The following is a 27968-nucleotide window of genomic DNA, read 5'->3' as shown; positions in this document are numbered from 1 at the left end:
TTCAAGAACAAATTATTTAAACAGCATTATTTCTATTCTGACTGTAGGAAGACTTTCTTGTTTAAAAAGCTTGAAATAGAAAGTCTAAAGGTAGGTAGAAGTCCTCTGATATTCCGGACTAAATCATGAGTAAAACAGGACTGCGTTAAACCTCCTTTTTCTTTAACTTGTACCTTAACGGCCTGATACCGCTCACAGATTAACTGAGTGCATGACCTTGTTGAAGGATGCTATAAGACCGGTCACAGGAAAAGAAGAAAGTGAATCCGCAGTGGAAACTGCCAGAGGCAGAAGGAGAAAAAGATCAAAGAAAGTAAACATGAAAGAACAGGAAAGGGGAGTGGGGAGAAAAAGACAAGGGGATAGGTGTATGTATATACATTCATACATCGGGCACCCGCGTGAAAAAGAGGAGCTGGTCGTGGATTTTTATTACAGGCATAGCTAGCATATTTTTTGTGTTATTTTATTATTATCTGTATTAAGAGTACGTGTGTTTGTGCCTCGTGCTTCACTATTCCCCAGGGGCAGACTGTGTATTTCTTCAGCCCACATGTGCTGTCATATCTGCCTGATGTTGCCAGGGAAGATCAACTGGACACTAGGTCTGGACATTCTGGAGCCTACTCTGAAAGCAAATTGCATAACCACGTGCTTAACTATGTGAGCTATAGATTTAGCAGACTATGTGGGATGGTTGGGAACATTCTGGGTGATAAAAGAGATCTGGACAAGGATTTGGGAAGTCCCAGAGGCATTTATAGAAAACAAGTAGATTAGTTCTTGCTGGATCTAAACCCATTTATGACAAACAACTCGACTAACTGTACAACGCTTGCTCATAGCCAAGACTGTTTTTGTAAGATGTTCATATTATTCTGTTGACTTTGCATACTGCCCTGTTATCCCTGAAGCTTTCACTGGACTAGTGGGATGGTTGGTTGGGGGGATTCAATTATCAAATGTCAAGTGAGGGTGCTGGAATTAGAAATTAATTTCTACATGGTTTGATTTGAGTACAGTCATTTCCCAGAAAGCTTTTCTAGCAACCCTGTCTTTTCCATATGATAATCCATCTTTTAACACATCTGGAAATCAGGAACAAGGAGACTGAACCTTAAAGGTAGGATATGTAAAAGGACCGACACAAGATCTTAGCATCATTCATTGACCTTTAGAGAGTGGGACACAATTGTCTTAGAGCTCCTGATGATACAATTTGTAGTATAGAAAATTGTGGCTTCCATTACTGTATGCTAGAGTCTTGCACCATCCAACACAGTAGCCACTAGCCATTTGACCAAATTTAAATTAAATTAAAATTTCAACTCCTCAATCACCTGGCCACATTTCAAGTGCTCAATAGACACATGTGGCCAATGGTTACTGTATCAAACAGAACAGATATAGAACATTTCCATCAACACAGAAGTTTCTATTGGATAGCACTGAGAATCTAGACTCACAGGATGGTGATCTGAGGACCAAGCATCTCCGTATCTGCATATAAAGTGACTTTAAAATTTTCTTTTATGAAAGTATAGTTGATTTACAATATTGTGTTAGTTTCCAGTGTATAGCAAAGTGAATCAGTTATACATATACATATATCCACTCGTTTTAGATTCTTTTCCCATATAGTCCATTACAGAGTATTGAATAGACTTCCATGTGCTATACAGTAAGTCCTTATTAGTTATCTATTTTATATAGGCTTCCCTCATAGCTCAGTTCGTAAAGAATCTGCCTGTAATGCAGCAGACCCTGGTTCAATTTCTGGGTCAGGAAGATCCTGTGGAGAAGAGAAAGGCTATTTTATATAGGGTGGTGTGCATGTGTAATTTCAATCTTCCAATTTATCCCTCTCCTCCCTAATCCCCTGGTAACCATAAATTTATTTTCTACATCTGTAACTTTATTTTGTTTTGTAGATAAGTTCATTTGTAGCTTTTTTTTTAGACTCCACAAACAAGCGATCAGTTCAGTTCAGTTCAGTTCAGTCGCTCAGTCGTGTCCGACTCTTTGCAACCCCATGAATCACAGCACGCCAGGCCTCGCTGTCCATCACCAACTCCCGGTGTTCACTCAAACTCATGTCCATCCAGTCGGTGATGCCATCCAGCCATCTCATCCTCTGTCGTCCCCTTCTCCTCCTGCCCCCAATCCCTCCCAGCATCAGAGTCTTTTCCAATGAGCGATACTATATGATATTTGCCCTTCTCTGCCTGACTTACTTTACTCAGTATGACAATCTCTAGGTCCATCCATTTTGCTGAAAATGGCACTATTTCATTCTTTTTTATGGCAGAGTAAGCTGCGTGACTAAGCACAGCACAGCACAGCACAGCATTCTATTGTATATATTTGCCACATCTTCTTTATCCATTCTTCTGTTGATGAACATTTAGGTTACTTCAATGTCCTGGCTACTGTAAATAATGCTGCAGTAAACATTGGGGAGAATGTATTTTTTTCAAATTATGGTTTTCTCCAGATATATCCCCAGGAGTGGGATTGCTGAATCATCTGGTAGTTCTATTTTCAGTTTTTAAAGAAATCTCCATATTTTTCTCCATGGTGACTGTATCAGTTTACATTCCCACCAACAATGTAGTAGTGTTCCTAAAGTGACTTATTTTTTTTTAATTTCAGGTTGTCTCTTTGCATTAATATGCTCAGCTCAGAGTGACATTGGGGAAGCTGAGGCAGTTTAGCAAAATTGTTAAGCCTCTTACCACACACACACACACACACACACACACAAAGATAAGAATTCTCCCTTATGGAATGGTTAAATGAAATGTGGCATATTCATTAAATGGAATACAATACAGCAGTTAAAGGGAATGAACTAGAGATATCAATAAGGATAGATCTCAAAATTGCTGAATGTAATCATTTATTGCACACAAAACAATATTACATTCTTCCTATGTAAGAGTATTTTTTAAAAGGTCTGGAAGAGTACATATCAAACCCATGACAGTGTTAACTTCAAGGAGGGAAGAAAGGTGAGTGAGATAAGGGACCAAAGGAATTTTTGGATTTTTCTGTAATGTTCTGAATTTTTAAAGAAAAATGTACTCATGTATTACTTGTGCAACTGCAAATATTAAAACAGGACACAGGGACTTCCCTGGTGGCCAGTGGTTAAGAATATGTCTTGCTGTGCAGGGTACGTGGGTTCAATCCCTGGTCAAAGAAACTAAGGTCCCACATACTATGGGGAACCTAAGATTTCACATACCTCGGGGCAACTAGGCCAGTACACCGCAACTAAGACCCAGACCCGATGCAGCCAAATAAATAAATATTTTTTAAAAGGACACATATTTATATACATAACATGAATCAGATCAGATCAGATCAGATCAGTCGCTCAGTCATGTCCTACTCTTCGCGACCCCATGAATCGCAGCACGCCAGGCCTCCCTGTCCATCACCAACTCCCCAAGTTCACTCAGACTCACGTCCATCGAGTCAGCGATGCCATCCAGCCATCTCATCCTCTGTCGTCCCCTTCTCCGCCTGCCCCCAACCCCTCCCAGCATCAGAGTCTTTTCCAATGAGTCAAGTCTTCGCATGAGGTGGCCAAAGCATGAATATAAATATGTAAAAATCTGATGTTGAAAAAAATAAGAGAAGTACACAAAATTCTAATGATAGTTGTGTTAAGACGGTGAGTTTGTGGGAAATTATTTTCTTCTATTTTTCTATTAAAAAAATTTTTTTTCTTGTGGCTGTAATGTTAATACAATAAAAAATTTAAATAAAAGAAGAATCCACCTTTATGCTGCTGACATAATATTACTACAGATTAGATGTGGTTCTTCAGAGGCAATGGGCTCTGGTACACAATTAGTGCCAGAAATAACAGCTCAACATGATTTACGTAAAAAATTTCAATTGTCCTTGGTGACAGTCTCCAAGATTCAGTTGGTCAATATGAACCCCCATTCTGCAGCTAATTCATACTGGCAGACACATGGGATCCCACAGTTCCTAAAAGCAGAGGGTCCTTTGGAATATCTACAAGACTTTCCTTCTTATGCTCAGGCCACCTGACTGGTTATGGGTTTTGAAAATTGTTCAGATCAAAAATACCTCCTCTGTGGTGTGGAACTCAGTTCCAAAAGCTGCTTCCTAAGAAAAATCTGATATCACCTGCACCCTACCTCCACGGTGATATGAGGTAAACTTCCATGCAGGCAACAAAGTTGGTCAAACTTCCCAACTTTCAAGCCAGAAGGTTAACGTGTCACCCAACCACTCGTTCATTTGGCTTCCAAAACATATGGATCCTGCCTCAGTCAATAACAGAGCATACCAACACTTCTAGCCTTCATCAGAGAATAAGTATAGTCAGCTTCTGAGGTCCTGTCAAAAGCCTGACTGTGAGAAGAGATATTTATGGAATATATTGTAAGGGACATTCTATCCATCCACTCCTTTAGGTGGCATTTTAAGTTGTGTCCTCAGATCAACTTAGAGCACCAGAAGGTTACATGCCTGAACCATATTAGCTCGGCCCCTGCAGAAATGCTTTAATGTTATACCCTTGGCTTTTAGCCAGGACAGTTACAAGAAAGTAATATGAAAATCTCTTCTGTGTGCATTACAAAACTGTTACTGAGGACATTATCTGTTATGGTAAATCCCATATGAGAAATTTCTTATGCAATTTAGTGCCAGCGATGAACCATTATGTAGCTGGTAAAAATTGTAGTTCTGGAAGACAAAATATGAAAATGTGTTTATGATATGTTCATTGAAAAAAGCAACAACACAAAATGGTACATAGAATCTAATTGCAGCCATGTAAAATTATTTGTGTCTGTGGACAAGGATAGGAAACTTGAAAAAAGTTTTCATAAAATTGTAAAAGGCAAAGCTGAAAATTGTATGAGGGCAAATAGGATTACAAATTTTTTATTTTTTTCAAAAAATTTTGTTTGCTGGAGCGCTGTCTTTTCAAGTGAAAGAAAAAAGAATTTAGTGACGAAAGTCTCTATCTCTCTTGAGGAATGGCCACGTGTCTTTCATTCTGATAACAAGAATTGTGTAATTTACTGTGTTTTCCCTGTTCCCCTAGGCAGCTCAGGAGATTAATTTAATGTTCAGTCATTGCACACTAGCTGCTTCATCCTCTACATGCCTCTGATGATCTAGTTCTATAATCTGATGACATTTGTACTGTTTTTTGTTCTGGTAAAGTGCCTCAAATTCCTTATAGAAAGAGCAAAACATCAAACAATGCCCTTAGTTTAAGAGTTATACACAAAGAAAATTGGAAAAATATAAGAAAGCAAAAAGAAAAAAAACACGTTAACACTTAAACATTTCTTCCTATTTTTTCTCAACATATTTTAAACAAAATTATGAGCATATAGCATATAAAGTATCACATCTAGCTCTTTTCATAAAATTTTAAAATGCAAGCATTTTGGGGCTTCCCTGGCTGTCCAGTGGTTAAGATTCTACACTTCCACTGCAGAGGGCTCGGGTTTGATCCCTGGTTGGGGAAGTTCTACATGCTGTGAGGTGTAGCCAAAGAAAAAAATAAAAATAAAAAAGTTAAAATTTTAAAAAATAAAATACAAGCATCTTTTTGTGTTTTGGACACTCTTCTGATAATAAGCCTAGTAAATATCATGCCGTTTGAAGGTTGGAACCATAGAGGCCTACAGGACTGGTTAATGAGAAAGCTCAAAGATCAGTTCAAAGAGCCAGAATACTGATAGATGAAGCTTTGTGGACCTTATTCCTGCAGGAAGCCAGGACAGAATTTGTATGGGTGTGAAGTGTAAGCTCAAGGCAGTCTAAAGCCAAAAGTTCAATCTGGAGTCTTGTAACCATCTTAAGCACCACAGAAAATAGGATTTTAGACCTAGGAGAGATTTTAGAGATCACCTAATACAAAATTCCCATTTTGCAAGAGAAAAAAACAAAGCCAAAGAGGTGAATTGATTTGTGCAAGCTCTGGAGTCAGCTGGCCCTGATTTGTATCTCTGCTCTCTCCTTAGTAACTCTGGATCTTAAGTAGATCCCTTTACCCTCTTTAAGTCTCATTTTCCTCTGTGAAATTAAGATAGTAATGGTATTTAATTTACATGCTTATTCTGTGGATTAAACCAGATAATCCTTGCAAAGCATTTAGCACTGTGCCTAATACATAATAAAAACTCAATAGGGATTTCCCTGGGGGTCCAGTGATTAAGAATCTGCCTTTCAGTGCAGGGGGTGAAGGTTCGATCCCTGGTCAGGGAACTAAGATTTCACATGCCTCAGGGCAACTAAGCCCTCTTGTCACAACTAAGAGCCAATGCAGCCAAATAAATAAATGAAAAAAAAAATTAAAACTCAGTAAATGTTACTTATTAATAGTAGTGCAATTATTATCATTATTCAACTAGTTTGTGACAGAACTACAATGAGGACTCAATCTCCCAACTCAATCTAGAGCTCTTCTCACTACATCAGACTGACTTCCAGGTTTGGAAAGGACTGAAAGCTGCCTCAATCTTAGTAGTAGTGCCAACTCAAATCTACTTGGGGCTAAATCTTAGGATTTTAGTCTGGGGTGTACTTTATGCAAAAGCACGTAGCCTAGTGTCTGGAAATGTAGGCTCTTACGAAATGTTTATTAACTAAAAAGATTTTTAAAAACAACGACAGGGTTGGGAGGGTATTGCTGGCTTCTAAGAGAAGAACATGAAATCTTTCACAGAAACACATAAAGAAGGACTTAGGGAAGAGGGTTACAAAAACATGTATGTTCCATACTCGTCCGTGAAGACCAGGGACAAGTTGAGATTCTTTGAGCTTTCTCATTGTTATTTTTGTTAACCCCTGCATCTTTCACTATAGGTAATAGCAAAAGTCCTGTGCAAATCTTAGATAGGAGGGGTTTTTTCCAAAGCTGGGTATGGTAAGAAGAAGTGAGGAAATGTTTATCTCAATTCGGATGAATAAAGCTGGTTTGGCAGCAGGCTTGGGGGGTGGCACCCAGGTAGAAGAGTTGGTGGTAGCGGTGAAAGAGGCAAGAGAGCCAAGCCCTTTGACAATCAAGAGGGAAAAAACAAGTGGGTAAAGGGGAGCCAGTTGAGATCATCAACTTTGGGCTTGCAACTGGGAAAAAGGCCTTCCCCACCCATATCCTGCCATATTTCTGTTCATAATTTATGACTATGCCAGTTTTCTGGGGACCTGGTGTTGGTCCTCTTTTTTTTTTTTTAATTGAAGTACAGTTGACTTACAATGTTGTGTTTAATTTCTGAAGTACAGCAAACTGACTCAGTTATACATGTATCTATTTTTTTCATATTCTTTTCCATTATGGTTTATCACAGGATATTAAATATGGTTCCCTGTGCTATGCAGTAGGTCCTTGTTGTTTATCTATCCTGTATATAGTAGCTTGCATCTGTGTTGGTCTTCTATCCTGAAAGATGTCTCTTCTATTTTCCAAGGTTACCTTGTTAACTTTCTTTCTTGACTACTGCTGTGTATTCCAACACAGCAACAGTAATAAAGTGCATAACTCTGACCTCTCTAGATGCATGCTTTAAAGTCTTAGTGCTCTTACCATTCCATCGATCCTTCAGCTCACCCTCCCAAAGCATCTGGTCCGATGGTTTATGGTCATTTTCACCTGTCCAGAGTCCCAAGGTATACCCTCATCTTAACAGTCAATAAACATTTGTGGATTGATTGCAGAATTTGTATTCTAGTTGGGGAGAGAATATGCCCTCATGAAATGAAGAGCCATGTAACCACCAGCACAAAATGAAAGAATACAGAGTTCATAGAGGCTTGGGAGGTGTAGAGTTGTTAAGTAATCTGTCAGGTTGGGTTAGTTGGGGAAAGTTTCCAAGGCATGTAAGTTTTTAGATTTGAATTTGAAATTTAAGGTGATGGACATGAGTTGGTGGAGAGGTGGACATTTTCAAACAAATGCACAAAGGGAGATAATGCAAGATATAACTCAAGCCAGGACAAGTGCCTGCCCCACCTTGCCATTTCCCTATCTCAGCAGCTCTGCATGGTCTGCCACCACACCTGTTTCAGTTAGAAGAGAGCTCCTTGTGACCTAGTGCCCAAAAGGCTCCCCCCTCTACCAAATTCACTGTTTGTGCAGCCCTTACCAAATATCCCAGGCGTGGACAGGAAATGTCTGCAGTCATTGTGAGCAACTGTCTCCTATCTCTAGTCTGGACCTCAGGTGTGAATACACTGTCTTCTGTTTACCCCTTACATGACAAATGCATGTTGGAGTAAAAGAAGGTGGAAATATGTAGAACCAAATGGTTATGTTACCATGAGCAGACTAATATCACTTTGAAGGTCCAATGTGCTGTGGCCTCTGAGAAATTCTGGCTTGTATGGCTCTACAACCTTGATGGGAGGTAGGACTAGTCATCACAGTGCATGTATCAAGCCACACTGCCAATGGTGTAATTCTAGGCACTATATAGATAAGTTACATTACAGTCCCTATCCCTAGGAACTTTATGTCTAAGGAAAAATGGGACACGGCTAGGCGGTAAATAAATATGATACACTTATTAAAACGTTCTTAAATGTACAAGTGCAATGTGATTTGATTCCTTATCTCATTCATTCGACCAACATTTATTGAATGTCTACTATGTGGGGTCGCAGAGATACATAAAACTTGTCTCTGCCTTCAAGGAGTTCACAGTTTAGTGGAAGAGATACCTAAAAGCAAGGAATTACAGTATGATACAGTTTATGGTGTATAACATAAGCCTGCAAAAAATGCTTGGGAATGCTTCCAGAAAAGGGAGAACTAATTGTACCTAAGGGAGACCAGGAAGGCTGAATAGGAGTTTTCCAGAATAAGAGACTTGGGGAAAGGATAATGAGAAGGAAAACATTCCAGGATGAGGAGGGAAAGGTATAAAAGGGTATGTATGATATTTCCAAGAAACAGTGCAAAACTCGGACTGATTGGAACTTAATGTGCCCAGTGAAAGAGAAAGCAGGAAAGGTAGCCTGAATCTGAAGAGCCCTGTATGCCTTGCTAAGGAGTTTGAACTTTATCACATAGGGAATAGGGAAAATCAAAGGAAGTTTTAAGCAGGGAAGTGCTAAGATCACATATAAGTGATACTTCAGTTCTCCTGCCTGCTAACTGTGTGACTTTGGGCAAGTCACTAAATCTCTGAGCATTAGTGTCCTTGTCTGTAAAATGGGTATAACAGGGGTACCTACCTCAGGGATGATTTGAGGAGTAAAGGAGCTAATGTACATAAAGCAATCAGCACACTGCCTGGCACATAATAAGTGCTCCATAAATTTTAGTTGTTATTACCAGGAGTGTTTCTTAGAAAAGTTATTTTGTTGACAGCAAAGAACATAAACAGCAGTTGGGAAAAACTTCATGGTAGGAGGTCGGCTTAAGGCGATACTGCAATTTAATCCACTGATAAATAAGATTTTGAACTGGGATTTGGATGTGGGAGGTTAGGGAGATGAAAAGACGAAGGGTAAGTCTAGCTTAGGAGACCGGGTACATTAGGACAACCATTAACCAAATTCAGAGATAAGAGTATCCAGAGGATAGGAGTGTGGGCGCAAGAACAGATAATGAGTTCTGTTTGGAACCTGTTGAATGAGAAGCGAAGCCGCTGAGGATGGGAACCTGGAGAATATCAATATTTGAGAAGAGGCCAGAAGAGTCAGTGGAGAAAACTGATTGGTCAGCAACCGCACTATCGGTGGGAACTGCGTATGCCGAGTGGAGGGCGGTAGGGGAGACACTACGATCAGCTAACCACTCGTTTATGTTCCCCAAGCCCTCTGACCAACTCTTCAACACTAAAACAACTCTATTTCCTCGTTAGTTCTTTGCTTCTTGCTTTTCGGTTTTCTGCTTCTTACAGAGACCGCATTTTTTTTTTTTCCTTTTGCCCTCTTCTGACGGAAAGAGGGAACGGTCTAGCATCTCTCCACACGCTCATCTAGCGATCCTGAATCACTAGGGAGGAGGGGGGGGGAGGAAAATGATTTTTAACGAAAAGAAAAAGTCCGAGACCACCTCTAATAATAATAATTAATGTTCCCCCTCTCTATATCCTGCCACGCCGCTCTCCTGCCACCCTGATCGGGCTGACCGCGAAGTAGGACGGGAGATGTAGTCCCCATGCCGGACCAGGGTGGCACGACTAGAGAACTCGGTTTCCCAACCCGCTCTTCAGGCGCGTGCGCAGATGGCTGCCCTGGCGAGTGGTAAACAGAGACGTCAGGCGGGGGCCGCTGCTTGGAGCAAAACAAAAGGGAAACCCGGGGGGCGGGGGGTGGGGGGTTTGATAGGGGGATTGGTGCGGGAATTTGAGAGGCTGGGGCCGCGGAGACCTGGACCCGATAAAGAGGGGGGGAGGGGAAAGGCGGGGGGAGAGGGAGTCAGGGGAGGGGCAAGTGACGCGAGGGAGCGGGGCGTGGGGGAGGGCAGTGATCCGGGTGGAGGAAATTCAGGAGGAGTGTCCGGGGGGCAGCAACTTAAAAGGGGGAGGGAACTGCGGCTAAAGAGGCGTTCTGTGATGGGAGAAAGATTTGTGAGGGGATACGGAGCCTCAGGTTTAAAAGAGCAGGAAGCTGAGAGGTTAGGAGAAAAGTGCCTTCGCTAGGCGGAGGTTACAGGTGGTGTCTCAGAAAGAGCTCCGAGGCTGCAGCCTGTAGCAGAGAAGAAACGGAGAACTGTGTGCAAGGGACAGCTTAGGATCAAGCATCCAGGGGTGAGGGGAAGTTCGAGACTTTCTGAGGACTGGCAGGAATGTGCCCCCTGGCCCTCGTTGCTTCCCCCCTGAGGGGAGGCATCGCTAGGGACTGTGGCAGGCTCCTCTGAACGCTGAGCGGCGGAGGTCCAACTTCACGTATGGATCCAGTAAATGAGAATTCAGCCAGAGAGGCTGCCGCGATCGTAGACCTCGATCCCGACTTCGAACCCCAGAGCCGTCCCCGCTCCTGCACCTGGCCCCTTCCCCGACCAGAGCTCGCTCCCGAGCCGTCCGAGGCGTCCGAGGTGGAGTCAGGTCTGGGAGAGAAGGTACACCCGGAGGGGCGCTCGGACGGGCGCACCCAGCCGACCCTGTTGCCCGCCAGGCTCCCAGACTCGGCAGGGGGTCCCCAGCCCGGGATCCTGGGGGCTGTAACAGGTCCTCGGAAGGGAGGCTCCCGCCGAAATGCCTGGGGAAATCAGTCATATGCAGAACTCATCAGCCAGGCCATTGAAAGCGCCCCCGAGAAGCGACTGACACTGGCCCAGATCTATGAGTGGATGGTCCGCACGGTGCCCTACTTCAAGGACAAGGGTGACAGCAACAGCTCAGCAGGATGGAAGGTAACTATGATCCCCCTCAATACCTATCTGCCCCTGGTTCCCACCCGTCTCCTTACTTCTACTCTGCCTCCCCTTTTATACCCCTACCCCAGAGATCCACCTTCCGCGGTCAATTAGACAAGCGTTTACTTAGGACATAGTATATGCTGCTAGGTGCTTGATGCTGAAGGATCACAATGAATAAGACATTGTCCTTGCCCTGGAGAAAACTGAATTCTCTGCTCACTGCTCAACACTCCCAGCACTTTGGCTTGGGCTGCCCAAAACACTTATCCCCACAGAGAAGTCTTTATCCTATGTACAGCGGGAACTGTGTGGATTCCCTGCAGGAACCTAGCCTTCCCTCCTCCCCCACCTCCCACCCCAACACCTTTTCTCCCATTCCTGTGGGATTACTTGGATTCCCTGCTTGCCTCCCAGTACCTCAGGGTAGAAGTACTGTTCTAGGATTCTGCTACCCAAGAAGATGGAATGAATTGGCGAAAGGTAAAGAGTGATACCCCCGTGGGAAGGAAATGGATCTGACACACTAAGAGAAAAAAAAAAAAGGAGGGGCTGCCTCAGTTTACCCTATATAATGCTAAGAAACTCTCCCTAGTCAGGAGCTATCCAAGTTGTGGGGGGAAGTTTTCATTTGCTGTTGAGGAATATTCATGGGAAAAAAATAGGGCTCTGACTTTAGAACACAAGGTCGGGGGTTCCCTTGGCCTCCCATGAGGAAACTTCGAGGAGGGATTGCACTAGATGCTCCGAAAGATTGTCCTGAGAAATATGGGACTCGAAAAGTTAGGGAGCTTCAACTCCTACTGACGCCTTGTACTCCAGTAGGTGGTGAGACCAGCGTGCAAGGAAATACGGAAGGTTGAGTGAGCAGAGGGTCTTCTTCTAGGTATAAGAGATCGAGGGATTGAGTCTGCAGTATCCCTTGGGGTTGGGCAGAAAAGAAAGCAAGACAGCTGACTGAGACCCTTGGCACTATTTCTGGGTAGACTGCCACGCCACAGTCGCAGCTCATAAAGAGCTCCCCTCCTTGGACCCAGCCTGCACAGCTGTTTTTCTTTTCCCTTAGGTTCATTTTCCAGGGTAGAAGAAATAATCATGAGTTGTTAGTTATGCTGTGGGAGTGTAGTCCCTCCTTAGAATTTACACTTATATTGGGTTTTCTTCATTTACAAAGTAGTTAAAAATTTTAATCTTCACAGCAGTTCTGAGATTCCACATGTTACATATTAGGAAACTAAGGTATAGAATGGTTGGGAAACTTGCCAAAATCGGTAGAATGAGGACTTGAACTCAGGTCTAACTATAAATCATATGCTCTATCTGCTAATCCACGCTGCCATGGAATGATGGCAAAGCCAAATCAGGCCGAGTCTGGAGCCTACAAGGCTCGCACCCCTCACTCCCTACCCCCAAGCCTGAGCTGGCTTCCCTGGTGATATGCCAAGGTTACCACCACCCCACCAGGGGGCGGCACTCACTTAGAACAAGAAGGCTTAATTTAGGTGGCTTGGGGAGCAACCAGCAGGTGCCCTCCTTCCAAGAGGTAAAAACGGTAGGCTTCTAGGGAGCCAACCTCTCCAAGTAAGAGCCTGTAGGAGGTAGTAATTCCAAGGGCTAAAGAAGAAGGGATGAGCAAATGGCACTCATGGGTACCGAGTATAGGGAAGGGAATGAACCTTCTCAGTAGACGCAGAGTTAGAAATTGGAAAAGCAGGGGGGAAGTGGGGAGGGGGTAGAAATCACAGTGCCAGAAGTAACTGTGGCTCTTAGTTACTAAGAGCCCAGGCTGGATGGACAAGTGTGATTCCCTGAAGGAACCCAAAACATTAGTGCGGCTAGAGTAGTTGGAGTGCTGTTACTGCAGGGTCCCAGGGAGACAAGGAGTTCTTCGCTAGAGAGCCCTGGAGCAAGAGGCCACTTAAGAATATTTTCCCAGGCAAAGGCTCTCCTTATCTAGAGCATCTGGCTGAAACACATGAAGTGATTTCTGACTGTCCATAGCCTTAGCCTCCTAGTTGCTCCAAGGCCTCTGGGCTCTTCCCAAGTTTCTAAACACTAAAGAGCTTCATGTGGGAGGTCAAATGCCCCTAAGTTTAGAGTTCCTATGCAGAAGTTCCTGACGAGAAGTGGGGAAAAGGAGGTAAGAAAGAGAAGGGAGGTTCCTGAGGGGTGGGGGTGGGGTGGGGGTGGGGTGCGGGGGTGGTGGAGTGGGGGGTGGGGGGGTTGGGGAGGCCCTGCGGATACAAAGGGATGGTGCAACTAGCCTGGAGCAGCCAGTAGAAATAAGCTGCTCTAGGGGTTCAAGAAGCTGCCAATCTCAGCTCCCTGGGCCCCTGGGAAAAAAACTTATCTCTAGCAGAATATCAGCAGCGAGGGAGGAAGGAAAAACAGAGCTTCTAGTACCCAAGGCACTCAAGAGCTGACGGAGCTTCAAGGGGAGATTCGCCATTCTTCACCCAAGGGCCACCTGTCGATCAGGCAACAGATATTGATTATGTACTGGGAGCTTGGCACTCTGAGGGGGCCACTGCAGGAGGGCTGCCTACCTGGACAACATGTCCTGGCATTTACAATTGATAATACAAATTACTTGAAACTATAAACAACATAATATAGATTTGGGGAAATTTTGTGTGGAACAGATGAAAAATACTGAACAAGAAATCTGGCTGCAGAAGTCAAGCAACCACTTTAGGAAAGCAAGAGGACTGAAGGTTGATCTTGACAAGCTAGTAGAATTGAGAGAGGGGAGCTCCTCCGGACAAGGAGGGAGGGAGGGGCCTGGTGTATTTGAGGCACAGGGAGAAGCCTGGCCAGAATGTAGTTGAGGGTGTGTGTCAAGGAATCTGGAGAGGGGGGCGGCGGTGGAGGGACTCAGAAAAAAAAAAAAAAAAGGAATCTACAAATCCTGTAGAGTGCCAGGGCCCAAATGCCCTGTGTAGAGTGGAGCACCAGCCAGGCTAAGGTTCTAGCCCCTCAGCCTGTTCAGAAGACTGACTCAGGACAGGGTGGGTCTGTCCTGGGCTGCTGCTGTGCCACTGTCCTGTAAACTCCACCCAAGCTTGCACTCAAGGAAAGGGGTGGAGCTGTGGAATGCTCTTTCCCACTGGAGCCTAATTCTTGATGAACTAGGAGTGCGTCTTTCCAATGCTTACAAGCCCCAGGCAGCCCCCAGAGACTTGGGTCGGGTAGAGGGCTGTGAGCTTTTCAGGGGGAAGTGGGTGCAGCGCCCTGTGAATAGGTCGAGGCTCTGGTTGTCTCCCCGCCCTCTGTGCAAAGAGGTCTGGCCAAGAAGCTTGTCTTCAGGTGGGAATTGTGTGTGGTCGCCTCCCCTGCCACTACTTCCCACCCCTACTGTTGCCTGTTTTCCCCTCAAATTTGACTAACTTTGCATTTCCAGGACTGCCCCCCCCGGCCACGCCCCAGTGTCCTTTTTGACTGGACTGCTGACCACTGACCTCCCTTTCTTGTTGCCTCTGCCCCCTCCAGAATTCGATCCGCCACAACCTATCCCTGCATAGCAAGTTCATCAAGGTTCACAACGAGGCTACTGGCAAGAGCTCCTGGTGGATGCTGAATCCGGAGGGAGGCAAGAGCGGCAAGGCACCCCGCCGCCGGGCAGCTTCCATGGATAGCAGCAGCAGGCTGCTCCGGGGCCGCAGCAAAACCCCCAAGAAGAAACCAGCTGTGCTGCCCGCTCCACGTGAAGGTGCCACTCCAAGGAGCCCTGCTGGCCACTTTGCCAAGTGGTCAGGCAGCCCTTGCTCTCGAAACCGAGAGGAAGCCGATGCATGGAGCACCTTCCGTCCACGAAGCAGTTCGAATGCCAGCACTGTCAGCACCCGGCCCTCCCCCAGGGAGCCGGAGCCTGAGGTGCTGGCAGAAGAGGAAATGCCAGCCTCAGCCAGTGGCTATGCAGGGGGTGTCCCTCCCACCCTGAAAGAAGATCTGGAGCTGTTAGATGGGCTCAATCTCACATCTCCCCACTCGCTGCTGTCTCGGAGCAGCCTCTCTGGCTTCTCTTTGCAGCATCCTGGGGTTCCGGGCCCCTTACACACCTACAGCACCTCTCTCTTCAGCCCAGCAGAGGGGCCCCTGTCAGCAGGAGAAGGGTGCTTCTCAAGCTCCCAGTCTTTGGAGGCTCTGCTCACCTCTGATACACCACCACCTCCTGCCGATGTCCTCATGACCCAGGTAGATCCCATTCTGTCCCAGGCTCCAACACTTCTGCTGCTGGGGGGGATACCTTCCTCCAGTAAGCTAGGCACGGGGGGTGGCCTGTGTCCTAAACCCCTAGAGGCTGCAGGCCCCAGCGGTCTGGTTCCCACCCTCCCGATGATAGCACCAGCACCACCTCCAGTCATGGGGGGGGCCCCGGTCCCCAAGCCCCTGGGGGCTCCTGTGCTCACACCTCCTACTGAAGCTCCAAGCCAAGACCGAATGCCTCAGGATCTTGATCTCGACATATACATGGAGAACCTGGAGTGTGACATGGATAACATCATCAATGACCTCATGGATGGGGACGAAGGACTGGACTTCAACTTTGAGCCAGGTATGGCCCATCTTAGTCATGGCAGCATCTCACAACCTATTCCTGTTCCTAGGTGTCCAGCTAGTCCTGTGATCTAGCAAGGGGGAGATTGAGAACAAGGGGTAGCTGGAGGTCCCAGGGAATTAGAGGGAGGACGTCCCTTTAGAGTGGCATAGTTTCCAGATGGGACCCCCAAGGCCCCTCAGCAGTGCTCACCGCTACACGGAAGCGCGGGAGAGATGGGGGAGGGGCTGTCTGTTTTCCTTAATGTGGTTCTTGCTGATGGAAAGTTGTCATGCCCCCAGATGAGCCTCTGACCTTGTCCTCTATTTTTTCTTCCCACAGATCCCTGAGCCATGGCTGGAAGCTTCATTCCCTGCTTCAGAGACAGAACCAGGCGTGCCCATATCCACTCTTTACCCTTGACCCCTCCCAGGGAATTTGGGACCCTGCTTTAGAGCTAGAGTAGGGTCTGCTCACCTGGGTACTGAGAAAATTATAAAGATATAGCTGGGGGGTGGGGAGGGAGAGGGGAGGGGAAGGGGAGAGGGTTTATTCTCACTGTGCCAATTAGGGAGCCATCCTCGGCTCCCCACCCCACGCATTCCCACCCCATAGATTTTGTAGCATGGGCGGGCAATACTGTTGGAAATGTGAAGTCACCAGTGGCCTTACCCCTGCCTTTGGGAGCAGGATTTTTTTGTAGAGTCTTATCTGAGCTGGTCCAGGCTGGATTGAGCTTGAGATTTTTATTCAGTGGCCTCTTGGGCCAGTGGTGTGGGATTGGGGGTGTAACAGGGATCTGGAAGGGCCAAGGTATGAAGCCTGGAGTGGCTGTGGCTCACCAAGGCAAATCACCCTTGGAAGACTACAGATAACAGAAAGGCTTTTTGTAAACCTTTAAAGAAATATAAACACGTAATAGGGAGATGTTTAACAGTGGCAAGGTGTTAGTGATGGGGAGAATGATTTTTTTCTTTTTGGAAGGCTTTGCCATAGTCACCTGATGCAAACACTACAGATATTATTCCTGGAAACACGGGGGAGACAAGGGAGAGAACCCTAGGCCTGCAGAGAGCAGGGGGCAAGGGGAAGAGCTCCCATGAGGACCAGGTCTAGAACATGGTCTGCGCTGAACTAGCTTGGAGTTTCCCTGAGGAAAAGCTAAGCCAGGTGCCTTCATCCTGTCACCTTGTGCCTGGGAGTGTGTGGTGGTGGGGTGCAGCCACACTCTCTCATGACCCCTTGTGGGTTAGTGCTATGGTGGGAGAGTGCAGTTTAGGGCCTGGAATGAGTCTGTGGCCTGGGAAGGGGATGGGAGGGGGGAGAAGAGAAGGAGGGAAGGATTTAGGGTGGTAAAGTTAGGCACAGAGACCTCCCTGTTCCAGGCCCCAGACAGCTGTCCCTGCCCTTCTTCCCCTTGCCTGACTGCAGGGGTTATGGGGAAGTGTGTGTGGTGGCAGGCAGGGGGAGGGGCGGAACAGGGCAGGGGGAGCTGGGGAGCTTGGCTGAGGGTCTGGGAAATGAGCAGGGATGGAGGAGAATGTAGATCAGGTTTACTAGCACCTGCTAGGGAAGGCCATCTGGGGCTCATTCTCCACCCTAGCCCCCAAAGCAGTCCCTCCCCCAGTCCTCTTTGCATTGTCCCCTCCCCCGCCCCTGCTGTGGGTTCCCATCATTTCCTGTGTCAGCGCCTGGCCTACCCAGATTGTTTCGTGTGCTAGATTGGAGTGGGGAAGTGTGTCAAATCAATAAATGAATTAATTCAATAAATGCCTATAACCAGCTCTGGTTTCTGCTGCCTCTCTGTTCCCCTGTGGATAAGGAAGGAGCCGGGATAGGGACTGCCCAGAGGCAGACTGGTGGGGGGCAGGGGAATTTCAGCCGGGGACTTGGTGGAGTACGGTGGGGGAGGGAAGATGCCCATCCCATCACCTAACCCCAGCAGGAGTAGGCGGGCTGTGATAGGCCTCCCAAGGGGAGGTTGTCTGGTCGGAAAAGACCCCACCCCCTACTCTGTCCCTCAAAGGCTTATTGTACTACACTTCGCTGCCTTTCCTCACCCCCCACCCATGTGCTTGCCCCTGCCCTCTCCTGCTCCTACGGATCCTGAGAGCCTCCACAATGCCTGGGGCAGATTTAAGCCTTGGTGTCGATATTGGGAGAAGTCTTTCTTGAAAAAAGGAACCTCACATTAAATGCCAGTGATTTCATTGCAGCTCTCACTTGGTCACTTTATTTTGTTAGCGATGTTTATCCTTCCTACTGACAAAGTCCGCTCTGGTCTTCAAGACGGGAGCCCTGCGAGTGGTCCCCTCTTCATCTGATCGTCCTGATGATTTGGACTGGAAAAGGAAAGGGTCAGTAAGTAAAAAGGCCCCTGCAGAGAAGTTTTCTACAAACTAGGGCCAAAGGCAGGACCAAAGAGGTGAGAGGCAGATCTTGGGCATGAATGTTGGATTTGGGAAGGAAATTCACCCCAGAGAGCTGGGGCAGAGGAGCCTTCAGTAGACAGGTGGGGAAAGGAGGCTCCTGGGACAGACCATGTTTGGTAAGGCTTACTGTGAGGTTCACAGAGGATTCAATTGGAACGACTTTCTTGGCTTCTTGGATTCTAAGCATTTTCACTCGACTCCTCTCCAGGAGGTCACATTGTGTACGCAAGGCATCTAGGAACCAGGGAAAGTCACCCCCCCACCACACACACACCTCTGAGTACTAGAGACCTTCCCTACCCATCCTGGCCCTTCCATCATTCACAGGATCACTTGGAGTAACCGGGCCTAAAGCTAGGCTGAGAAGTAACCCAAAGGTGCCTAAGCTTTACTCTTTTCAGTGGGAAGCAGGACACCAAGATTCCAAAAGCAGAAGATGAAGGGAAAGATGGAAATGAGATGGTGGGGATAGGGAGATGTACTGAGAAGATGGCTGAGAAATGGCAAGGAGGGGTGAGTGAGACACACACATCCACGTGGTTTAAGCCAAGCACCACTCCTGAAGTGGACCTAGATGCTAGACCCCTTTACCTAGGATCCTGTGATCCTACCTGACAGACTACACCAGCCCCAGCCTATATTCTCAATCACCCAGCTGAGTCCAGTACCCTCCACGTTCCTCCTTCCTCCATCATGCTGCTTACCAATAAGCTCGGGTTCTGGGTTCTTCAGGAGGGGCACAAATGCTTTGTAGGCACTCTCAACTCTAGTTCCTGTGAATACAGTAGTGCAATACACCCAGGCCCATCACCCAGCCTCTCCCTTCCAAAGCCCAAAGTTTCAGGACCCTAATACTCCATACTACCTTGGGCTGGTGTAACTTATTTCCTCCCTTCGGGTCCATCCCTCAGCCAGGTCGGGGTGGGGGTTGGGGGCACAGAATGTGCTAACTTAACCACTGTCACGGAGGCAATGCTCTTAGGCTTGACTAGAGAGTCAATTTGGATCTGGTCGATGGGGCCCTTATTTGAAGGATTGGATTCACAGTCCAACTGTGGGGCCTTGCTCTACCTCTGGGGAATGCTCCCAAGTCTCTACCTGGTGCCCCACGCTCCACCTTACAAACGTAGTAGGTGTTTCGAGCTGTAAGGAATTTGTTGGCATAGTCTCCAGGAGTCTTCATCAGAAAAAACAACTTCATTGTCCCCGTTTCATCACATAAATCGATGGTTTCTGGAGGGAGGCCACAGAGTAATTAAGGCAGCTAAGGAAGGGGAGCAGGAGTGAAAGGCGCCAGTGATCCTATCCAGAACAGGCTGAGGAAGCTGCAGGGATTCAAGGAGCTCTCTTCTTGCCACCAGGAAGACTCGGGGGCTCAAAGTAGTAGGCTTGATGACCCTACTACTTCAGACCCTTGGCCATGAGTTCCCTCCCCACGCTCCTCACCTGTTTTAGGCAGCCCCACTTTACGGCGGGCATAATGCAGCAGCAGCAGGACAGAACAGTTAATATTGGCCAGAAACTGCTGATTATCTGAGAAGAGACGGGATGGGGCATGTGGCCCTTCCCCAGTTACACCATCCCTGTGCCCTCCACTGCCCCTCCAACACCCCCAACCCTACACATAGACTCCAGCTCTGTGATACCCCTCACCTCCATGTTTGATAAAGATGAACATGCTCTCAAGATCTTCTCACTCTTCAAAGAGAGTCTTGAGATGTCATGGCAGAAGGAGGGTGTCCTAGAGGCCTTGAGGGGCCAAGTGGGCCCATAAGATCAGGGGGCTGGAGAGGCAGATGGATTACATTGACTGAGGAGGCCCAGACTGGGCAGACAGGAGAGAGCTATGGGCAGTTGTGGATAACCAACATCCCCAGGGGTGGGGCCTGAGGCTGCAGCTGAGGCATTATGAGGTCAGAAGTGCTATGTGTGGCAGAAGGTGGAGGAAGGCTAAGGGGAGAAGAACCTGGGTAGGGTCTACAAAAATGTGTTGAAAATGGGGGCAATGACAATAACCAAAGAAAATCAGGGCAGCATGGTAAATCTTACTCTAAAATGGGCCCCAGAAAGAGTGTAGGACACCTAGAGTGAAGTCTGTTTCTGGAGCAGCACTCCTTCCCAGGGAATTTGTGGAGCCGTTGCTGCTGTGGCAGAGCCCATGGCTCCTGTTTTGTGCCCTCAGTACTGTGCCTCCCACCCTCATTGGATCCCACGTTTCCCTTGTTCCCCACCCCAACAATAGACATCCTTGATGATTATCAACAGAAATTTTATTTCTCATTAGAACAATTGAAGAGTAGATGGAAATTGGGAGGGAGGGACAGCAGAAGCAATACGGTGAGAAGGAAGGGCTGGACTGGGGGAGATGAGAAACATGGATCGGCCCAAGGGGCATTTCTCAAGTAGGAGATATTGAATGAGGGGGCAGTGATAGGGGGAACAAAATTCAAAATCAGCCATGGGCGGCGAGGTGAGCATTGGACCCAGGTCGGTTGGACAAGGGCAAGTTAGCACAGTTTAGGGCTCCAGGACCCTGGGTTCTTGCCAGGGCCTCAGGGCTCAGGTTTCAGGGTATAACATGGAGGAGCCCAGTAGGGGCTGTGCTGGCTGCAGGGGGAGCCCCCAGGCCCTTCCCCTCCTTTGGGGGGGATCTCACTGACGTGGCAGAGCCGTTCACTGTAGTCTGGCTGCAGACTCTCGGCCAGTCCCTTAGATACACCACTCCAGGCCTAAAGACAAATATCTCCAGGTCAGGGGTCTGTGCCAAGGGAACTCTCCTGATTTGCAACCACTGTGATTACAGAAGGGACACACATACTCCTGGCCCCCCAATACCACTGTTTCCATCTGCCTCAACCAATCTAGGATCAGTTCTTCTCGGTGTCTCTCTGTGTCGAGCCCATCCCCCAAATGGTCGGCCACATCCTGACTGTTAGTGCGGGCCCCTCTCCCCTCCCTTCCTTCCCCCATGCTCTGTCTAGCTGGCAGGCAGTTGGTGGCAGTTGACACACTGAAGTCTGCGTATGACAGTGTTCTCACCGAGAAGTTTCCTTGGTATTCAGTAACCAGATCCTCTAGGTTCTTGAGAGTAGGAATTCGGGGCATTGTCCTGAGCAGGGAGAAAGAGGGAGTAGGACCACATCAGTCACACTCTTTTATTATCCTTCTCCCCCTTCTCCCACATGGAATGAAATGATTCTGTGTTGCCTGTGCCTGCATCTTCCTTTCATCCTCATGCCCTCTTGGGTGATCCTCTTGGGTGATTCCTTACTGTCCGCCTTCTACTTCTGGAGACCCTGTAATAACCCTCCTCTACTATTCCCAGCACCACCACCCCCCCACCTCATTTTCCTGGGATTCTGAATTCTCACCGTTCCAGCCAGCAGTACACACAGATGAGGCTCACAATCAATCCCATGGAGCCAAGAGGGATCAGCACAGCTTCCAATGCAAACAAGGAAGGATTTTCTGGATTCTCAATATTCTCTGTCAAAAAGAGGAAAGGAAAAGAGACCTAACGTTTATAGTACCCCTACTACGTGCCAACATTTAGAGTGCCAACTTGGTGCCAGACACTGTGCTAAACACTATCTGTGTGTGTATTCAATCCTCACAACTCCTGAGGGGCCAGGGAGCAATTATTATGTCCATTTTACAAACAAAGAAACAATCAAAATGTGAGTGATGTGCCCAAGGTCAAAGAGGTAGGAAGTGGCAGAGGCAGATTTAAACCTTACATTTGCCTGGTTCCAAAAGCCATCTTTACCATGCAGGCTTTTGGGGAATGCTGCAGGGAAATCTTACACATTCTGTATCCCCTTTGAATACCCCCTCAGCCTCCTTCTCAACCCACTCCTCCTACTCTAACAACACACTGATCCAACACTACACAGAAAAATCCTGCTTCCTGGGAGTTGGAGTTGAACAGTGAGGGGAGATGGGCCACCAAGTTTGGGGTCTTAGTGGTAGGGAGGCAGGGCAAAAGACAATGGTGCAAGAAATGTTGGGGTACTCGGCTCATGGGTCAGGGTGATGCGTTAGGTCCATTTTACCTTTTGAAGTATTGCTGCCCCAGTGAATTGGGTAGCTCCAGTCACTCCAGTGCTGAGCACTTCCGCAAAGTGGGTTATAACGGCTCCGAACACGGAACGTGTAGAGTTTCTGTGCATCCACGCTAGGCAGAGAGAAGCTATGCCTGTGGTCCACGGATTGTTCCTTGAGGAGAAAGAGAGTGAGGGAAAGATGGGTGTTTATAGAAGAAGGGAGAATGAAAACTGCTGCACCCACTCCCATCTCACATCATCTTCTGGTTCTTCTCAGTTTCTCCCTCCTCTCTTGACTATTCAAGTCACACTGCTACCTTCACTGACCAGAACTGAATGCTTTTGTTTACTTGTCTTTCTGGTATTGGGAAGAGTATGGGTAGGGAAACCTTAAAGAAAACTCAAAGATGAGGAGAGAGAAAGGAGTCAGAGGAGGAGGGTGGAAGGTGGGCAAGGGAACTGAGAGACAGAGAGCAGGAGCTGGGGACCAGCATTCCTATTGGCTAATTGAATCCTTTAACCCTACTTGCTGGGCCTGGGCTGCTATCCCCACTCACTCACCGTCCAGCTTCGGTCCCGGTCACTCCGGTACTGCACCAGGTGCTCCAGACAGTGGTCCAAGTATCTGTTGCTCCAGCTCAGTTCTAGCTGGAATTCACTCAGGTTGCGAAGCGTCAGGTTCTCCGGAGCCCAGGGGATTACTGGAGATATGTGTGCATGTGTGGTCATTTCCCTGGCCTAGATAAGTCAGGATCCTGAAGGTAGTGCCCCTGAGCCCTCCTCCCTTCCCCATTCTATCCCTCACCTCCTCTTTTCTGCCACATACACTGATGGTGAAAGAACACCACTTTAAATACTCCAATATCCCACAATATCCTTTGACCTTCCTTTCCAACTTACCCAGATCCTGCAGTTTTAGCATCTGTTTGGGCTGCTTCCGGTGTTCCCGTGGGTCCTGGAGCTGGACAACAAACGTTTCGTAGAGACGGATCTCCTTTTTTCCAAACCAACAGCCAGAAGTGATTCCTTCAGAGAATAGATAGTGGCCACACTCCTGGAGTTTATCATCACCATTAAAGTTCCTGTACCTAGAGAAGGTTTTCAAGGGAGCATAACAGTGAGGTAAATAAACCTGGGTACTCCAGATTTCCACAGCCCAGCCTCGGCTCCTCTAAACTGATTTATGACTTACCCCACGAGAAAATAGTGGAGAGCTTAGGGTGCTGGCTACTCTCTTTCTTGGTCCCCACACAGTCTTTTCACATCTAGTCTTTCACATCACCTCCTCCTCCCCCCCCACCCCCCGCCCCGCCCGTCTCCTCTCCCCTTCTCATACCCATAATGCAGAGTCAGGTTGTTGGGCTGGGGCTCAGAGCTGCTGTTCCAAGTGCAATTCATATACTCCACATTGAACACAAAACACTGAACCTTTGGGAGGGGCAGAGTAGAAACATCGAGGGTCCCAGCGGGTGTTGAAGTCAGGAAGAAGTCTAGGTTGGAGAGAAAGTAAAGTGGGGGAGGGGAAGAGAAGACAACATGGTAAGAAGCAGAAGCAGAGTGAAGCAAGGAACCCTTCCCTTGCCCTCCCTACAGTACTTTTAAATTCTGCCCGCATCCTTCTAATGCCCGGTGGCAGGTTTCAGGATTCTGTGCGACCCCCTTCCCACAGCTTCCCTTCTCACCAACCTCCTCCAGTCCCAGGTTTCCCACCAATGTCTTCATTGCCACTGGGCGTGAGGAACTTTGGGTTCAGCCCCACCCCCAGCAGAGGTAGCTGGAGAAATAAGAGGGATCTGAGTGGCAACGGTGGCTTCAACATGGCGCTTACTCTTCGTTCCCTGGGTGTTGACTGTGTCAGGAACCTGGGCCCCTTACCCACTACCCCTCCCCACCCACACATTTCCTTCTGTCATAACTTCCGGTGGAAAGAACCTTAGAAACCAGGGCTTTACGGAGGGTGTGGTGAATGTCTGCTATGACACAGGCTAAATCCTCCAGGAGATTAGGTGTTAATCTAATCTGTAGGTATAACACCACCACTGTAATGTGGTGTTAAGTAGAGACTAAAGCTGGGTATCCACTATTGTCACAGACTCAAGGATCCTCAGACTACCTAGATCCTGGGAAGGATCTGTTCACTACCACCACCATTCCCCATCACCTTCTCATCTAAATTGTTTCATCCCATAGAGTGGAGGGTCTGAACCTCCCCTCATTTGATGCTAAGCTTCTTCCTTGACTCAGTTACCCTGAAACTGCTATCAAAGCTCTACTGTCTTAGGCTGGACAGAAAATGCAGTCTTGGCTCCCATGAGCACATCTATAGCTATCTTTCCTCTGACCTAATCCAAATCAGAATATCCATCCTTAGCTGTTTCTAGAGCTGGGTCCCTGTGAAGACTGGCAAGGAGGTCTGACTTACAAGAAGATTTCGGAAATGAAAGAACAACAATGCTACCTTCAAACTCCTCGTCTTGCCCTGCATCTGCTTCTCTTCCTGTGTCTGTATCTCATTTAATGGTATCATCACCCTTTCAATCACCCAAACTTGAAACCTCAAAGTCATTATCAGTTTCTCCACCTCCCTCATCCTGAGAATCCAATCAGCTCTCCTGTTGTGTGTCTCCTAGGCATGTCCTCCTTTCTGTGACCACAGCCACTGTGCTAAATCAGCCTTTTATTCCCTCTAGTCACCATTAGTACTAGAACCCACGAACTGGCCTCCCTTTCTGAAGGCCCCCTGCTCTCAAAGCCATTCTTCATTCTGTTGCCAGATGCACCTTCCCCCAAACACAGATCTAACTGGAGACTCATTTACATAAATTGATTATTTAGTAAATATTTATTGAGGCTTTCATATGTGCCAGGCACTGTGCTTATTTTCTAAACCATGTTAATTTTCCGTGGATCAAAATTCCTCAGGGTTAGCTCAAATGTTACCTTCTCCAATATGTCTTCATCTCCCCAACCAGAATTAGTCTTCCCATTGATTCAACAGCATTTTGTTATTGTTACTTTTATTTGTTATTTGCTAGTTTTATTATTTTCTATTTATTGTTGACGGACTGAGATCAAATCAGTCAATCCTAAAGGAAATCAGTCCTGAATATTCATTGGAAGGACTTAGGCTGAAGCTGAAATTCCAATACTTTGGCCACCTGATGTGAAGAAGTGACTCATTAGAAAAGACCCCGAAGCTGGAAAAGATTGAAGGCAGGAGAAGGGGATGACAGAGGATGAGATGGTTGGATGACATCACGGACACGATGGACATGAGTTTGAGTAAGCTTTGGGAGTTGGTGATGGACAGGGAAGCCTGGCGTGCTGCAGTCCACAGGGCTGCAAAGAGCTGGATACCACTGACTGAACTGAACTGAACTGAACTGATTTATTGTCATCTGTTACTTTTATTACAGCACTCTATCTTTTCTCTAAAAGGCAATATCATTATAGAAAGAATGTCAAGAGTCAAAAAAAGTACAATATCATTTATATGTGAAATCTAAAAAAATACAATAGAAAATTACCTGGCAGTCCACTGGTTAGGGCTCAGGACTTCCTCTGCAGGGGGGCACAGGTTTGATCCCTGGTCTGGTCGGGGAACTAAGATCCTGCAAGCTGCTTGGTACGGTCAAAAAAGAAAGAAAGCAAAAAATACAACCAACTAGTGAATTGTTGGTTCAATTTATTTATTTAAAAAATAAATTCAACTCATTAAAAAAAGAAGCAGATTCATAGATACAGAGAACATACTAGGGGTTACCAGTTGGGAGAGGGAAAGAAGAAAGAAAGAAAGAAAGAAAAAAAGAAAGAAAATGAAGTCACTCGGTTGTGTACTGACTCTTTGCGATCCCATGGACTGTAGCCTACCAGGTTCCTCTGTCTATGGGATTTTCCAGGCAAGAATACTGGAGTGGGTTGCCATTTCCTTCTCCAGGAGATCTTCCCAACCCAGGGATTGAAACCGGGTCTCCCGCATTGTAGGCAGGCGCTTTACCACCTGAGCCACCAGGGAAGTCCTGGGAGAGGGAAAGGAGAAGGGAAATATAGGGTAAGGGAGTAAGAGACACAAACTTATGTATAAAATGAGCTACAAGGATATATTGTACAATATGGGGAATATAGCCAATATTTTATAATAACTAAACTTTAAAATTGTCAATCACTATATTATACGTCTGTAACTTATATAATATAGTGCAGGTCAACTTTAAAAAGCAAGGGAAAAAGAATAGCAATGAGATGATACACTACTTAAAAAAGAGAGAGGAAGAGAGAGTTGAGAAAAAAAAATCCTAATCTCAAATGTTACTCAGTAGCCTAGTTTCAAATGTTACTCAGTAGCCTAGTCTCAATTGTTACTCAGTAGCCATATAACACAGGGCAAGTGAACTTCCACTCTGAAAATCAGCTTCCTCAACCACAAAATGGATACAATAATATCCCTAACTTTGTTTTTTTTTTTTTTGGAGGGGGGGTGGATTAGAGACAATGTCTGAAAAGCATCTGACACTTAGTAGGTGCCTCTCTTCGATAGAGCAAGGATTCTTAACCTGAAGTTCATGGACCCTTAGAGGATATGTGAATAAACTTCAGGAGAGGGCCTAAGAATCTCCCTACAAAGTATCTAGTCTGTATCAGTTCAGTTCAGTTCAGCTCAGTCCTGTCTGACTCTTGGGGAACCCATGAACCGCAGCATGCCAGGCCTCGCTGTCCACCACCAACTCCCGGAGTTTACCCAAACTCATGTCCATTGAGTCGGTGATGCCATCCAACCATCTCATCCTCTGTCGTCCCCTTCTCCTCCTACCCTCAATCCTTCCCAGCACCAGGGTCTTTTCAAATGAGTCAGTTCTTCCCATCAGGTGGCCAAAGTATTGGAGTTTCAGCTTCAACATCAGTCCTTCCAAAGAACACCCAGGACTGATCTCCTTTAGGATGGACTGGTTGGATCTCCTTGTAGTCCAAAGGACTCTCAAGAGTCTTCTCCAACACCACAATTCAAAAGCATCAATTCTTCAGCGTTCAGCTTTCTTTATAGTCCAACTCTCACATCCATACATGACTACTGGAAAAATCATAGCCTTGACTAGACTGACCTTTGTTGACAAAGTAATGTCTCTGCTTTTTAATATGCTGTCTAGGTTGGTCATAACTTTCCTTCCAAGGAGTAAGCGTCTCTTAATTTCATGGCTGCAATCACCATCTGCAGTGATTTTGGAGCCCCCCAAAATAAAGTCAGACACTGTTTCCACTGTTTCCCCATCTATTTGCCATGAAGTGCCATGATCTTCGTTTTCTGAATGTTGAGCTTTAAGCCAACTTTTTCACTCTCCTCTTTGACTTTCATCATGAGGCTCTTTAGTTCTTCACTTTCTGCCATAAGGGTGGTGTCATCTGCATATGTGAGGTTATTGGTATTTCTCCCGGCAATCTTAACTCCAGCTTGTGCTTCTTCCAGCCCAGCGTTTCTCATGATGTACTCTGCATATAAGTTAAATAAGCAGGGTGACAATATACAGCCTTGACATACTCCTTTTCTTAGAAAGTATCTATTTTGTATATCTCTATGCGCATTTTTTTCTGGAAAG

At 46.7% G+C, this 27968-nt stretch overlaps 3 protein-coding genes across 5 annotated transcripts; 1 reads left to right on the top strand and 2 right to left on the bottom strand.

The window, feature by feature from the left end:
* Positions 1-10414: 10414 nt before the first annotated feature.
* On the top strand, positions 10415-17686 carry FOXO4 (forkhead box O4). 2 transcript variants are annotated; one of them, XM_024988270.2, is made up of 4 exons: positions 10420-11362; positions 14855-15559; positions 15789-15920; positions 16245-17686. In XM_024988270.2, the coding sequence occupies exons 1-4, from the start codon at positions 10898-10900 to the stop codon at positions 16323-16325; spliced, it is 1383 nt and encodes a 460-aa protein (XP_024844038.1). In that variant the 5' UTR covers positions 10420-10897; the 3' UTR covers positions 16326-17686. The 2 variants fall into 2 exon arrangements, with proteins under 2 accessions (NP_001094747.1, XP_024844038.1); NM_001101277.1 differs by having other exon boundaries at positions 10415-11362; positions 14855-15920.
* A 426-nt stretch (positions 17687-18112) lies between these two features.
* On the bottom strand, positions 18113-20501 carry CXHXorf65 (chromosome X CXorf65 homolog). 2 transcript variants are annotated; one of them, NM_001077032.2, is given in 6 exon segments: positions 18113-18244; positions 18462-18568; positions 19039-19107; positions 19433-19567; positions 19781-19867; positions 19988-20196. In NM_001077032.2, coding segments are annotated over 6 exon segments (525 nt in total). In that variant the 5' UTR covers positions 20013-20196; the 3' UTR covers positions 18113-18142.
* Positions 20502-20586: 85 nt separating this feature from the next.
* Positions 20587-24232, bottom strand: IL2RG (interleukin 2 receptor subunit gamma). Its single transcript, NM_174359.1, is given in 8 exon segments — positions 20587-21063; positions 21374-21443; positions 21706-21820; positions 22387-22549; positions 22939-23078; positions 23278-23465; positions 23714-23867; positions 24064-24232. Coding segments are annotated over 8 exon segments (1140 nt in total). The 5' UTR covers positions 24197-24232; the 3' UTR covers positions 20587-20886.
* Between the last annotated feature and the right edge of the window lie 3736 nt (positions 24233-27968).

This window comes from Bos taurus, chromosome X (assembly GCF_002263795.3).
Source record: "Bos taurus isolate L1 Dominette 01449 registration number 42190680 breed Hereford chromosome X, ARS-UCD2.0, whole genome shotgun sequence".
Lineage (NCBI taxonomy): Eukaryota > Metazoa > Chordata > Mammalia > Artiodactyla > Bovidae > Bos > Bos taurus.
The sequence above is the reverse complement of the archived record's forward strand: the minus strand, read 5'-3'. Positions and strand labels throughout refer to the sequence as shown.

Excerpts from the sequence above, each read along its gene's own strand:
- CXHXorf65 (XM_059883557.1), bottom strand. The coding sequence starts at position 20,012 with ATGTTCATCTTTATCAAACATGGAG. Across the intron at positions 19,568-19,780 it reads AGTGGGGCTGCCTAAAACAG|AAACCATCGATTTATGTGAT; the intron begins GTGAGGAGCGTG and ends GCCTCCCTCCAG. Across the intron at positions 18,569-19,038 it reads CCCAGAACCCGAGCTTATTG|ATGCCTTGCGTACACAATGT; the intron begins GTAAGCAGCATG and ends CCTGGTTCCTAG.
- FOXO4 (NM_001101277.1), top strand. The coding sequence starts at position 10,898 with ATGGATCCAGTAAATGAGAATTCAGCCAGAGAGGCTGCCGCGATCGTA. Across the intron at positions 11,363-14,854 it reads ACAGCTCAGCAGGATGGAAG|AATTCGATCCGCCACAACCT; the intron begins GTAACTATGATC and ends TGCCCCCTCCAG.